The 15,402-nt window shown below is 39.2% G+C and overlaps 1 protein-coding gene across 2 annotated transcripts; it reads right to left on the minus strand.

The window, feature by feature from the left end:
* Positions 1 to 3,298: 3,298 nt before the first annotated feature.
* Positions 3,299 to 11,978, minus strand: LOC133957421 (neuronal acetylcholine receptor subunit alpha-4-like). 2 transcript variants are annotated; one of them, XM_062392983.1, is made up of 6 exons: positions 11,922 to 11,978; positions 10,303 to 10,347; positions 10,107 to 10,216; positions 7,354 to 8,151; positions 6,711 to 6,819; positions 3,299 to 5,804 (listed from the first exon to the last, which is right to left on the minus strand). In XM_062392983.1, the coding sequence occupies exons 1-6, from the start codon at positions 11,961 to 11,963 to the stop codon at positions 5,679 to 5,681; spliced, it is 1,230 nt and encodes a 409-aa protein (XP_062248967.1). In that variant the 5' UTR covers positions 11,964 to 11,978; the 3' UTR covers positions 3,299 to 5,678. The 2 variants fall into 2 exon arrangements, with proteins under 2 accessions (XP_062248967.1, XP_062248966.1); XM_062392982.1 differs by having other exon boundaries at positions 6,711 to 8,151.
* Between the last annotated feature and the right edge of the window lie 3,424 nt (positions 11,979 to 15,402).

Here is a 15,402-nt window from a genome sequence, read left to right on the forward strand (position 1 = left end):
AAATTCACACTGTTGCACTAGGATCAGCCAGGCTTCAGGGACTGGCCTCTGAATGTGGTGAGAGGGTAAGATTTCTTCCAGTGTTTACCTGGTTCTCTGTGTTACGAGTGTATATCCTAACCGATATACACACTGCAATTTGTAACGGTTGAGAGAATTGTGATGTATTTTACTACTTTCACGTTATATAAAGGTGCCATCAGAAAGTTAAAGGAGTCTTTACATGTTTTTATCTTTCATGCTCTGCTGTAAACAAAAACATTGAACAGTTTTAACAAAAGCAGCCCTCACAATAAGTGGGCAGGCGGGCTGGCTAGCTGGATATGTGGTAATCGAGTGGTGCTGGTCTGTGCAAAATCATCTAGTCGTTGAGATACTCAAGAGTTAGACTGGTCAACAGATATTTCTGCCGGTAAAGCAAGGCTGCTAGCGGGAAGAATATAAACATTTAGATTTTGTTAAATTTGTGTTAAATATCAATCGTTTCAGTTGTTTAGTTTAGATCAAAGTGATTGTTTTGGTCAAACCCAAGGTGCCAGAAGTACGGAAGGGGCCATTGGCCTCCCCAACATACAGCCTGGCCCACATTAGTTTTAAAGGGATAGTTCACTGAAAAATTGTAATTACTCATTATCTACACACCACTAAACCATTGTAGGAGTGGGTGAAGTGTGTGTGTGAGTCCCTAAAACACTTTTGGAGTTCAAGGGGTAAACTTTGTTGCAGTAGAATCCACTACAATTGAAGTCAATGGTGACTACTTCAGACATAATAAAACAAAAGAAAAAAACACAACATGCCTCCATAATGCTTGTGTGGTGTCATCCAAGTGACCGCAAGCTCAGACATTCATATTTGACTTGAAACTAGGTAACTTACACCAGGTTTAAAGCATAATAAGGAAGTGGCTAAGCTAGTGACCATAGCCACGATGGTGTATCCAAGGGTTCGTGAATGCACCTTGTAGACAAATATTAGAGGACGATTAAAAACAAGATGCAAATGACCTTATTTTGAGTCAAATATGAATGTTGGGGCTTGCGAACACTTGAATGACCAATCACGAGCAGTATGGTGGCATGCCATGCCTTTAAGTCATGGATCACTATCTCTGTTTTATTCATCCCCATCCACTCTGACATGAGGTAAAGCTAATGACCACCATGCGATCACACTTTCAACATACCCTGCCAGTAATGTTGGAATTGCCACTGAGTATTCGTGGTTTAGAAGAATATCAACGTGGCGGAGGATGTTTTCTGCCCAGTTGGCTTGAATGTTGGATGCAGATTCTGTTCTCTTATAAAAATGTTAACCTGATACACAGGAAATCTCTCCAGTGTGCCTTGCAGTTTTGTGATTGGAACTAGACAATTGTGTGTGGGTGGGTGAGCATGGGACTCTAGTGATAATGCAATTTAAAGAGTGGAGGTTGATGTTTTCAGTTTAACACCAAGTGCTGGTTTATATACTGAACTAAGGACTGGGAACATGCGTGCGTGCATTCCCATTTTTTGTTTCCTATTTAGGACTTTTTCCAGTATAAAGATAAACCTTGTCAAGACAAGTTGACATCAATGGGACCAAATCCTGGTTCTGATGAGGCAAAACATGATTTCTGAGGTCCTGGTTGCGTACTCAGTAGATGTGAATTGTGATTAGGTTAAGGTGCATGATGTGGTCATGTTTATGGTCGACATAACGTTTGCTCTTTCCACAATGAATGGAAGTCAATACACTGTCCTTACAATGATAGCCGGGGGCAGGGAAACACAGCAGTTGGGTGAGTGAGAACAGGAAGGAAAGCCTAAGGACATGGAGAGTTAGGGGAAGTCAGTTGTGGGGATATCTGTGTACAGGGGATATGGGTCGAGGGCAACTGAGGAGTCGATCATGACAAAACGCTGGATGAAGTTATTAAATTGAAATACCTCTCCTTGTCTGAATAAATTAGTAAAGCCCTAGAGAATGTATCTGCAGGGACAATAACCTAATTGACGTAAGCAATGAAGGTGATTTTTTTTAATCGAGGTAAATTAATTAACATGACATTTACAGGAGTTGTAATGAACAACTTTGTGTATTCATATGGGATTTTCCATTGTATTATTGAGGCAGCAAATACTGAGGAACTTAATGGAGTGCTACCATCTGATGTCATTAGTAATTTGCCATTGTGCAAGAATATAATACGAAAATGATGCACATGGAGTCTATGCCGAAAAAGGTATGTCTTATCATTTAATTGAAATTAGTTTGACCAACCTCATTTCATTTCAGAATTCGATTGACAAAATACTGCAGTATTAAGTGGCCAGAGAAATACAGAGGGACAAATGAATAACCATTCATATCAATCTCTGTTTAAGGACAAAAAGCTAACCTAAACTTGTATTTTATTTATTAAAACTTCTAGAGCAGAGTTGAGGTGTGTGTGTGTGTGCAAGTGACAGAGACGCATTAGAAAAGCCAACATCCTAATATGTATTTCAGACCATCTTCCGGCCTTTTTCTCTGCATATTACAAGCTAAAATCAATGAATAAATGCATAGCACTAAGGGTATTTCACCTTGTATGAAGTGCTGTGTTTTGATATTTTGCTAAATGCCATTTTCTCTTGACTATGATTTTACATAATGATCAATGGTTGGTCTTCTGCTGAGCCAGTGGAAATACAATAGGCAGGTGGCAGAGGTGAAAATTCAGGTCATCACTTTGGGCATTCAGGTGTAACGTTACGTGGTTTTAAACCCAATCCTATGTGAGGATTTACTGGAGTGGAACAGCACGATGAAGATTTATGGAGGAAGGAGGTGATGATTTGCTGGTGAACAGTAATTTAATATGTTCTGCTGTCGGTGGATTTATGAAAAATTCAGAGAGGCTACCCAAATGACTAAATGTTAGTTTAGATCCTCAGTTACAGCAAAGCAGTTGCTCTGCATTGTTAGTGTTGTTTGAGCAAGGCTTTTTACATTTTATGTTTAGATTAATGAGTTTAGCAAGAAATATGGACAGATTTTGAGCTTAGTATAAATTAACTTGAACTATCTCAAGAAAGATAGACCAACACATAACAAGAATGATACAAAATTACATTGTGACAACAACACATGCACATACTTCAAATACATAATGTCTTCTTATTACTCATTTTCCTCTGGATGTCATTAGTGGACTTCTCACACCAGAATAATTGGGAAAAAAACTTATTTTGAGGACACAGAATTTGGCACAAAAACTCAAATTGTATAAAAGACCAGTGTCTAAAATAAGTGTTCAAAATAAAAAATTCCAAAATGTAGAACATTACAATTTAATAGGAAATAATTTATGTGCATACAAGACGACAAAGACTATATATATGTAAAATGTAAGGAATTTTAAACAGCTTAAAAGAACATTTTAAACTCTGAAAATATTACTCAAAATATATTTTAGCATGAACAGCACAACCAGCTGCGCCGTGGGTTGTAATGCATTGTAAAATACATAACATTTTTAATAATTACTGTTTAACCCTTTTCTTAATTTGTTTTTGTTCTAACAAATAATCAAAACCCTTCTGGCTATAACTTAATAATTGTACAATATGTGGAAAATGTGTTTTGAGATCTTACAATACCAGAGCCACAGCCATTTGTATCTTTCCTGTTTTCATTATGGAAGTTCTCTGCAGCTATGCTTGTGGTTTTATAAGGCAGCACAATGCTTCGAGCTCAATGCTAAATTAGCATGTTAACATATAACAAAGCTATCATGCTGATGTCTAGCAGGTGTGTTTACAATGTTCATGATCTCCAGGCTCATTTTTGCCATGGCACTAAACTAAAAGTAAAGCTGAGGCTCATGGGAAATTCATAGTGTTGCAGGTGCTATGTTACTAATGTTGGACAAAGTAAAGCTTTGACAATGCAAAGTGAAACACAAACGTCAGCACAATATTCCAAGTCAATCCACTCAAACATTGTCTCTTAAACCAGTAAGTGGCTACTGTTAATGAAAACGAAGGGATTAACACAGTCATTAGTACCCGGGAGGATTCTCAGTAATTCAGGTCATTGTTTCTTCAAGGTGTTTTACATGTGTTCATATACAAATGGGCACCAGAAACAAGCAAACCAAGCTGTAAGTATACATATGTACGATTCCTGGAAAGTCACTAGTATCCATCCCCTGGGGACCATGAATAGCAGCACAAAATATAACAACCAATCTTCAAACTCATCAGGACCGTGAATTACTTTGTAAAAAAATGTATGGCAACCCATCCCGTGTTTGTGGTGAGCCGACAGACCTGCAGCCACACCACCAAAACCAGTGTCCTTACATAAACCTCATATACAGCATTTCATATTACACAGTCCCCTGTTAAGTTATTTCAATCCATCCATCTAGCAGCACAATTAACCTTTGCTTAATGGTTTTAACATTTCTATAGAGAACTAATGGTTTCATCGTTACTCAGCTGAAATTACATTAATAATTTAGCCATTTGCTGATGTTGAGTAGACCCATAAAGCAGAGCTTCAAAAGTCATGTCAGCATCAAAGTTGCCAGAATGGGATTTTATTAACAATGTTTTTGAGCAATTCAATTTTAAAATCCCACGAAGTCTTCACAGTTTGGGGTATATAAACACTAATGCTGGTTTTAATTAAAAGTTTCCATAAACACTTTCATGTTTTTATCAGTCTGTGTTTCTCTTTTGTTTTATTTAAGAGGTCTTTCATAAAGTCATAAATATTTTTATCTCCGTCCAGTCTGCCAGTTATATTCATATTTATATGTATATTTAAAAATATATAAAATTTACGCTAATTATCAACTTTAACTTCAATGACTGAAATGCATCCTCCCACTCCTATTCTATTCATTCATCAAGCAACAGAAAGAGATAAATGTGCCCTTGCATTTTTTGAGAAGCCAAGGTTGAGGGAAGAGCTGTGCAGGACTGGAGAAAGTGACAGCACATCCCTTCCTGATAACATCAAACTGCTGTGGTGGTAACAAAGAGACATGCTGAAAGAAATTCTGAATAAATATGTTCATTCTACTGTATTGATTAGAAAAAGAAAAGAGCTGTACATGTCGTTGCATAAGCAGTGAACATTGCAAAAACCTGTTGCATCTGAATACCCACAGACTCACACACAAGTCTTTCAGAGAAATCCTTCCCAGCACAGAGGTCTGATAAATCAGGTCGCACAGAAAGACAATTTTAGGAATATTTGGTGAAAGTGCAGCTTTGTCAAACTGAGATATAACCCAAACTATTTTTTATTCGTTTTATTGACAGCTCACAATGCCTCTGTCTTTCTGTGACATTATCCACAGTTGTAAATAGGTCATACTCCATTCTTTACTGTTTTTCACGAAAGTGACAGCTTGAGCAGCTCAACTTCAAAACGGAAACAGAAAGATATATTTTCGCTGTTGCCCTTTTGCCCTCATAAAGAATTTATATCACCCACTGGAATCAACAATAGATATTTCTTCTCATTTCTCCATGTGTTACCTTTTGATAACCTAGGGCAAGAAGGAGGAATGTGACTCGTAGTTCCCTTAGAAAAAAAGAAAAGAAAATGATAAATGACAAATTCCTTTTTTTTTTTTAGAATATAAGACAACATGTCCTTCTGTCAGTGTTATTGGCTTTTTCCTTGATGGCAAGTTTCTAGATCATTCCGGCCAGCCAAGGAGGAAGAAAGAGTCCCACAGATCCCAGTATGCACACCAGTACAAACATCCAGAGGAATATCCTGTCAATGACCATGGCCACATACTTCCAGTCCTCCTTCACCTGGCGGAGGGGAGGAGAAACAATAGTAAGAGACATTTGTATTTCACACCATACAACCTGTCTTTTGACCAGCTGTCACTTTTTACCCTTGATTGATTTCTCTTGAATGGCTTATTTTTTCATTATGAGGCAGCTATCTCCTAAATGTCAGTGAATCCTCGCTCGTCTCGCTTATGAAAAAATTGAAGGTCAAATTACTGAGGTCACATTGTTTCAGAGAGAGGCGTTTATCTGGCTCCAGATAGGATGTGCATTGTAGTACTGACAATTACTGGTGTCAGTGATTACAATAACTTCCACCTCTGCTTTGTGAATAATTTTACATATTTGTGATCCTCCCCTCCCATTCCACAAAGACACCTTTTTATTTTATTTTGAGACTCAGCAACTAACACTAAATCAGTGTAAAACAAGTTGCAATGCACTAAAGAAGAATTCTTCCCCACAATTAAGAATAATAGGCTCTTTTATTATTTGAAATACCTGTTTATTTATATTATTGCTATGACCTCGATACCTACAGAATCTATAAAACTCAATTAATTTCAATTAAATGTTATTTGTACTGCTACAAGAGTTGACGCTGTAACCCTGCTCATGAGTTTCTCCAATCCAGTTACAGTTACAGTTATAAAGGGTGATTATAGACCAAATATACATATATATATTTCAAGTGCTGAAGGGATTGCTCTCTCTCTCTCTCTCTCTCTCTCTCTCTCTCTCTCTCTCTCTCTCTCTCAAATCTGACTCAACTGCTCCTAATGTCAGTTGTGATTTGGTGCTATAATAAATTAAATTGAATTGAATTTCACTATTTCACTACTTACTTGAAACATTAAATGTTAGATCTATTATTTAGTTGCCAATGCTTTGCTGGTTACTGAAATAATAATTCTGTCAACTCACTGAAAAGTCTGCATCCTCAGCCCTGAGATGATCAGCGATGTACTGAACTCCCTCTATGGCCCGTTGCATAGCTGGGGAAATAGCTGGGACTGTGGTGTCCTCTTGGGTGCTTGCATCCTTGGTGAACTCTGCTGTGAGAGTCTGGGATCTGTGGTGATCTGTTGGGGCTTGTTTCTTCACCCGCCCCGTGAACCGGATGACCCCTGACCCTTCGTCAGGCAGACAGGAGTACTGGAAGCTGCAGGAGCGACAGTGATGGCCAGCTCGCTGAGTAAGCTCCGTCTGTTGGTTACACATTTCTTCTACGCTGACGGAGCGGCCGTTTGGAGCCAGTGTATTCAGTTCTCCCCTGTATAGGCTGCGAAGTGGGCCTAGTGGTAAAGACGGTGGCAAGGATAACTGGGAAGAAGACAAGCCTGTGGAGTTGTGTCCATGTAGGAGTTGTTTGTCTGAGAGAACAGAATATTGGCTGGATATGGACTGGCAGAAAATGTTGCCCTTCAGTGGGTGATCCTCCTCGGTATGGCCCTCAGGGGGAGAAGAATGTGGAGAAGGGGAGCACACAAGGATGCTTGGACTTTCGGGTGGAGTCTTCGGCTTTGTATTCTCCATCTGTCCCATTTGTCTCAATCCTGTCTCTAACCCGGTCCAAAAGGCCAGCGAGTTGCCCGTTGCAGATACCGTTGTTGGACGGTGCATCATCTCGATAAGCTTCTTGCAGTTCTGCTTCGCTGTGCCCGGCGGACGCTTCATGAAGAGGACGCGAGGAACCATGTCCAGGAACACCCTCCGCACCCACTGAGGCATGCCATGGGTTTGTGGCGAGCGGTGATGTACATTTAACACAAAGACTGTAATTACGATGGAGAGCGTGACGAAAACCATGGTGAACAGCAGGTATTCACCGATCAGTGGAATCACCAGTGATGTAGACGGTATAATCTCAGTGATCAGCAGGAGGAACACTGTGAGGGACAGTAACACTGAGATACACAAGGTAATCTTCTCTCCACATTGCGATGGCAAATAAAACACCAGCACAGTCAAACAGGAGATGAGCAGACAGGGGATGATGAGGTTTATTGTGTAGAACAGGGGAAGCCTCCGGATGATGAAATAGTAAGTGATGTCTGCATAGATCTCCGTGCAGCACTCGTACTTTTTGGTATTGTACTTGCCCACTGCATTAATGATGACCCACTCGCCGCTCTCCCAGTAGTCCATCTGGTCCACATCGCTATCCATGTTGATCAGATCGATCTTGGCGCGGTCGTACGTCCATGAGCCGAACTTCATCTTGCAGCTTTGCTGGTCGAAAGGAAAGAAAGTAACATCGATGCTGCATGAAGACTTATAAATCGCTGGTGGCATCCACTTGATCCGACCGTCATGGAACAGATGCGCTTTCGTGAGGTGGGTCACTGCAAAGTCGCCGTCCGCACTGCAGAGGAAGAATAGCCCATAAAAGGAAGAGAGAGGTAAAAACACATTCATCACATGTACTTTACATCTTTACCTTCACTAGAAGGATTTAATTCAGGGGATTTCTTCTAGCAATTAAAATTAAGATTTGTCAGGAGTTCGCTGAGTTGTCACAGAGATAGATAAGTTGTTTTCGGTTGAAACTTCCAAATAAAGCTAGTAATTGGAGATTAATTTCCAACTTTTGTGTTCAACTGTTGACTGAATCGTGTAATATATTGTCAGTGTTTGGAGTTGCAAACTCATTTCTTATTACAACCAATGACCTAAAGGGACTACAAGCCAAAACTCTTTTTCATTATCTAGTTTAATGATAGAACATAATGGAGAATTATTCATAGATTTGAATCCTCTTTTATTCACCCTCTACATTAGGGGTGGGAATTGCAGGGTAACTCACGTTGTTGAAGATGAATACAAAGTACCCCTAATGAGGTAAAGTGCAGGATTTGTTGATTTATTAGCTGCAATTTGGTGTAAGTTTCACAGTTTGGCACAAACTGAGTTGAAACATTACAAATGATGCATAACATTTGATTAGGTTTACTTAGTTTTATATAAGTCTTTAACAAACATATGGCAATGTCTACTTGAGCCATCATTCCATTCCATTCCATATTGATAATCATATCGGATGAGTCTAGACAGCATTATCAAGACAATTTATTCAACGAAACATTATTTGTTATTGCGTGTATAATGATTATACTCCTGTAATATATACCTAACACCAGGCACATAAAAGATTGGATGCTGCAAAAATCCTTAATAAATGATAAAAATAAATAGCATTTGTTTTGGTGCTACAGAAGAATCAGTAGTGTCAGTAGTGAGTGACAGCTGCCTCTTTACCTCTCTTTCCTCCTGTATCTCAATTAGATCTGATTGATCCCGGTTGTGCTTCCAACTCAGTCATTATACACCCGAGCCTTTCTTCTACAGCTTATTATCTGACCCCCCCATCTACTTAGTTGTGATTAACTTTAATTCATTCAATACACCTAGAGAACAGCTAACGATCACCCTGTGCTGGATCAACAGTTCATTCTGTTTTGCCCTTATTTGTTCTGCTGAACATCTGCATGCCGGAATTAGTCCTATGGCTTCCCTTCTAATCGAAAATTTAAACAACCTGCTTATAGGTATTAGTTGGGAGGATCACACCATAAGTCCTAAAGTAGAAGTGTTGGAAAAAATACACACACATACTGAGAACATGCAAACTCCATGCAGAAAGACCCCAGGTAAACTGGGATTAGAGGCAACAGTGCCACAGAGCTTTGCTCACACGGCACCACTGTGTTTTTCTGAGCGTTGATGCACTGGATAAAATATGCTTTACAAATATAGATTGTTAATATAGATGGATATTTCCTCATGAGAAAGCACAATTATGTTTCAACAATGAAGCGTTAATCTGAGCGTTGTATTGAGCCAATTCTGTTTTACCTGTTTGTAATACAGTTTCTCATATTAACTCATTTCCCTTACTTAGAGTGAAATAAAGACACATGAACCTGAGGCACTCACACTGCATGCACTTTATCTGAGGATCCTTCTGAAACACACCCAGTTACATTTCATCTTGTAATTACCTGCCTATTGTATCACTTTGTACCATGTCCCAAGCTTTGTTTGTAACAAGATCCATTAAGGCTGACCTTATTCACATTTATTTCAACTAAATTACTTTAGGACATTGGCACCGACCAGGATGTCTGGCACAATAACAGAATCTTCCCTTTTTTCCCACCAGTCATACCATCTGTTGGAATAAAATCATCAGAGTCGGAGGATTAGTTGTTGTGTGTGAGTATTCTTGCCTTGAAAACGACTACATTTAAGATCCCAGCAACCACTTGGTGTGACTGTGAAAGGAAACAACCCATTCAAGCTACTGATGCCGAGACTCACTTGTTGTAGAGGACAATGTCTGGCCTCCAGATGATCTCCGAGGGGATACGGATGGAGGTGACATTCTCGTATTCCGCCGGGTTCCAGCGCAGTTTGTAATCATTCCATTCCTGTGGGAGAACATTAATCATTGTTCACATACTGCAGCTTTATATTGGACTGTATCTCTAGCATGCATTTAGTCTTTAATACATACTTGCTTGACCCAGACATTTGTTGTCATCATCTGGTTCTTCTCATCCTTATTTCATGTAAACAGACCAGAAAATCACTGTGACATTTATCCTCTTGTTTGCACTTCATAATTTCAAATTTTTCATTGCTGCCACCTGGACTCATGAATAAGTTATAAAACAAATCAACATATGAGTCCTCTATTTGTACAAAGAGATTAGCTGTATAAACACACCGGGAAAACAATATAAACCAGTGCACCATGAAAAAAAAACAAACACCCTGCCTGCACTGTATCTGTTGCTTTGCTGGCTAGCCATTATCTCCGGCTCTTCCACATTCCACATTCAACATCTAACACAGAGTGAAAACACTAAACTTCACCCAGAGCTGCCTTTCGCTGTATGAGGCAAGTGAAGCGAGCACAGTTACCTAACTGTGTGTCGAAAAACCTGGAGCATCCAGGTTTTTTATCACTGCAGCATCGCCAGCTACACACATTCTGTCTTAGAGCTGCCCCGGAAAAATGTTGAGTGGTTCCAGAGTTTTATACACTTTTTACTGTCAACAGAAAAACCGCGACATAATTTGAGTAAAATGAAATGTTTAAAAGTCCAGAGGCTCTATAAAGATGTTATTAAGTTGAGACGTGCTGTTTCGGGTTTGCTTTTTAGGAGACAGCTTTGCATATTTATTGTCAGTTTTTGGATATTTGACAACTGAATTTAATTTGGGAAAAATGATTCAGTCTCCTCTGTTGTGGTTTCATTTCCGCTGATGATTGATGTGTGTGTCTAAATGTATCTCTCTTGCCTGGTATAGCTTTGAGCTGGTGGTTATTGGGATGATATTCATTCTGTTGCATATCAGAAACGTTCAGTTGATTAACACATTAGCACATAAAGTATCAATTCAACATAATAATCAACCTACTAATACAAATGGCATCTCTTTGTCTGTCTGTATTTGGAATGCATAACTCCTATAGTGCAGAGTTTGTTGCAAATTGAACATGAAATATTATAGAATGTATTTTAATACATTCTAAATTAACAGATGACCAGCACTCTGTAGCAGTCATTGGTGGCAGGACAGCGTGCCCTCAGTCTACGGGCATGTCTACGCCCACAGATAAACTACAGCAGGGCTGGATGCCAGATCATTTAGATAATTTGATACATTTTATTTTATTAATATCGGACAGAGATACAGACACACAGCACAGGTGCTGATCTCCTTCATAGCAACAACACTCATAGAATCACTTTCTATTGCCAGTTGCCAGAGATAGTCAACGCACGGTTTTAGTTTTGCTGCTCATATCAACTGAATTGCAAATCTTTTTTTGGAAACATTGTGAACTAGCAAGCCTCTGAAAAAACTGACACTCAATGTATGAGTCAGTTAAATAATCAAGTTTCATTTGATTAAAAACATTGACTGTAAACTCTTCATTGAAAATAAACCAGGTAACATAAACACAAAGTTTATCAGGTAGCTCAGGAGCATTAACACAGGACAAAAGAACAGAACATTCTAAATAGACAGGCACTGCACTAATATTATTAATGAAGCTTTATAGAAGATATAGTGTGTTTACGATGTAGGTAAAACTCAACAGCCTGGTAAAGTTTTACTCACCACATCAATAAGCTGGGCAATGGAAAGGCCAAAGTGGACCATCACTGTGTCCGAAGTGTTTTCCACAGGCCTGGAGAGCTTATTATAATGTACAAACAGATCCTGGAGCAGCCTCTCTTCAGCGTGGGCACGAGGTATAACTTGGAAACAATCTGAGAAAGAGATAAGAAATTAGGAAACCTTGACACAGGCTCATTTATTTTAATTTAGTAGTTTAAAACAGGACATATTGACTTTGTTTAAAGATGCACATGCATGATATCCTCTCTTTTTCATGCTCATACATGTCACCTGCTTTTGTGCAAACGTTGCACTCATAACAAGTCTTTTCTTTGTGTATCTACATGTGAAATAGCAAAGACGATTTCAAATGCATAACAATTATACTGAATATATTTGCCTCCATCCTACAATATATTCTTTTAAAATGGATTTAGCTGATACGGCCATGCCACTGTGAAGAATCCACTGTTGTAGGTATAGAGTGTAATCCAAAAGTAGGGTGACCTCTATTATACAGGTGGCGTGCGGTTACATGAGACCGTATCTGAGAGATGAGACTAACAGGGAGGGGTGGTGGAGGAAAAAGAGGACGGATGAATCTGAATCTGAGGACATCCGCTGTGTCTCGGAACAGACGTGCTGATGGAGCGATCCGCCGAGACGTCGCTTCCCTCCCTCCCCCTCAACTCCTCTCTCCGCCTCCTAGTCTACAGCCACACTGATGGCTCACACACACACACATTTTTAGAAACAGCTCACATAGCACTGAGAATGACCAAACAAGGTCTGGGGACAATTAAAGAGATGCTCGCCCTCCACAAGGCCTTTACAGGACAATGTCTTTGTGTCCCAGTCCTGTTTTTCATATTCAAAAACACATTTCTCTTTTCAGGCCATTGTGCATCCATGTAGGTGACTCACTGACAAAGCATTTATCATGGCCTTTGATTTAATAACCAGCCCAACTGTTGTTTTGATATTCCTGGCAATGCTGCATACTTAAATGTCTTGGAGCAATATATGGTATACTCTATATTGTTAATTGCTTATTGTGCAAAATACAAATTTAACAGGAGCGATGGGACATTTTATATTACTTCATTATAATTTGAGTCCATGTGATTGCTGGTTGCACAGGAAGGAACACTCTCTGATATCTGAGACAAAGACGCTTTGCTTAAAATAGGGACTCGTTTGTTGTCATGACGCTGGCCCTCCTCTCAGGTCCTCTCTCTCACTCAATCAAAGCTGATGGGCTGTCCTTCAGCCGCCTGAAAACTGGGATCCACAGTTTTTAGTGGATCAGGATCAATATCTTATTAAATGAATATACTTTTTATTTTTCCCTCCCCCACGTCCTCTCTTCATGATTCCATCTGAATGTGTTTGACATGTGCAAACACAGGACAACCTTGAGACATCTCTATGTTTTCAGATGAGAGGAACTTACATGGGTACCTTTCCTTTCATCACATCAGCTCTGAGAAATGTCTGTTGAATGCAGGTGATATTGAATAAGGAGAGATGCTCCAGTGGATACTTAAGCAGCCTTGCAACTAATGGGTTTAGATGGGGGAGCTGGCAGAGTGTCCTGACATTGACGCTGTGTGGGTCAGAGCAGTAATGTGTACAGAAAGTAACTGTCAGATGGATTTACTTCTGTACTCTACAGGACACTATTGTGAATACTAGTGGGGCAGGCTTTGGTGTCACCACTGTTAGAATGGAGAGACCAAAGTAAACAGTCTACACAGCAGAGGGAAGTTAGAAAACTTTGTGTTCATCCTACCTGGTGTATATGCAATGAAGAGTTTACAGTCAATGTTTTTCATAAAATGAAACTGAATTGACTTTATTACTGCTCATGTGTGTGGCTTTTATGTACATTTTAATAATTTCAACTGCCGTTGTTTATTGTACATTGCATGTCGGCTATTTTAGCAGGTCTGTTAAGCAAACCACACCATCTTCAGACCCAAGATAATAACAAAATTTAGGTCCAGGGAAAAAATATCAGAAACAAAACAAATGTTGTGCTTTTACTTTGAAGAAAGTAGGAAGTGATTCTATGAATGGCGATAAGAACCAACGACTCCCATGAATGACTGTGTCAGTCAAACGATTGGTGATATAAAAACAATCCGAATAAGAAAATGATCTGGCAGGACATTTGTCGACCAGCATAGAAGAAGACATTTTGAACTAGGTCAATAGCAGGTTTATGCTACTTTCCTGGATATATTTAATTATTTAATTACCCTAATAAACTTGCACTATTTATTCATGTTCACAATGGAAACCAAATAAGGTTAATTATGTAAATCATACAGTAAAGTTCAAATCTGGTAAATTATGGTAAATATCAGTTCTACTAATATATATATGCAGGTGCCCTTTGTTTTGTAAAGCACCTGCCAAACACTTCCAACCTGGTTGGTTATGTGTCAGAGCTACTAAGCATAGTTCTGTCCAGGTTTCCTCTTACCCCCCTTAAAGTCCAATTATTCACAAGCAGCAAATACACAAAATTTCAGGTGAATACTGCTCCTGTACCGACAAAGGTCTTTACCAGGTCACTTGGCAACCAAGGCTGTTATCAATCAAAACTAAAAGAAAACAAGATTATGATTTTTGTCCTGAATGTTTTGGTTTTGTCAGAGATTGTATTACTCTTCTTGTCAGATAAAAAATATTTGCCCTTCGAATGAATAATGGTACTAGAGTTTATTATGGACTATGGAAATATTTTGGGGTAGGGTGTGGGGTAGAATCATATTTATCTTCTTTTTTTTTTTTTAAGCAACATCCTCCAACTGCTTTTTCAATATTTTCTTTGGACCCTTCAGGTCACTTTAAAAAATGCTAGAATGCCCTTCCAGCCAAATAATCAAAATACAATATTTATGGCATGGCGATAAAGTGAAAATAAAGACATTGTCCATTTTTTAGTGAAGCTGTTTGCACTGATTGAAATACTGTATATACACTTTATTTTAGAAAACAAAAAATTAAGAATACATTACCCTCCCCCTTTAAAAACTCCCATTTAAATATCTTTTTACTAAATCCCTTGCACTGAAAAAGAAAATGACAACAAGGGTTAGGATTTACCTTGAGGAGGAAGAGTGAAGAAAAGTAAGCTCAAACATTTGAACATATCCATAGTGCCTTTAGTAGTATCCAACTCTGTGAGTGAACTCCCCAACTTGGGCTGGAACTCAGTGCCGGTGGTCAGTCATCCCCACGGCACCTGTGAATAATATCGAGTAACAGTAGTTTGTCAGGAGGTGCAGTTCAGTTTAAACAGCCAGATGGAGAGGTCATGTCAGTCTCTGTCAGTCCTGGGCCCAGTGTTCCCCCTCTTTCCATCCGTCCATCTCCCTTCACGCGCTCTATCTTTTCCAGTGTGTGAGTATGGAGAACCTGAGACCTGTCGTCCGGTTCTCGTGATTCTACACTTGGAAATCCCTCGTCGCTC

This window comes from Platichthys flesus, chromosome 7 (genome assembly GCF_949316205.1).
Source record: "Platichthys flesus chromosome 7, fPlaFle2.1, whole genome shotgun sequence".
Lineage (NCBI taxonomy): Eukaryota > Metazoa > Chordata > Actinopteri > Pleuronectiformes > Pleuronectidae > Platichthys > Platichthys flesus.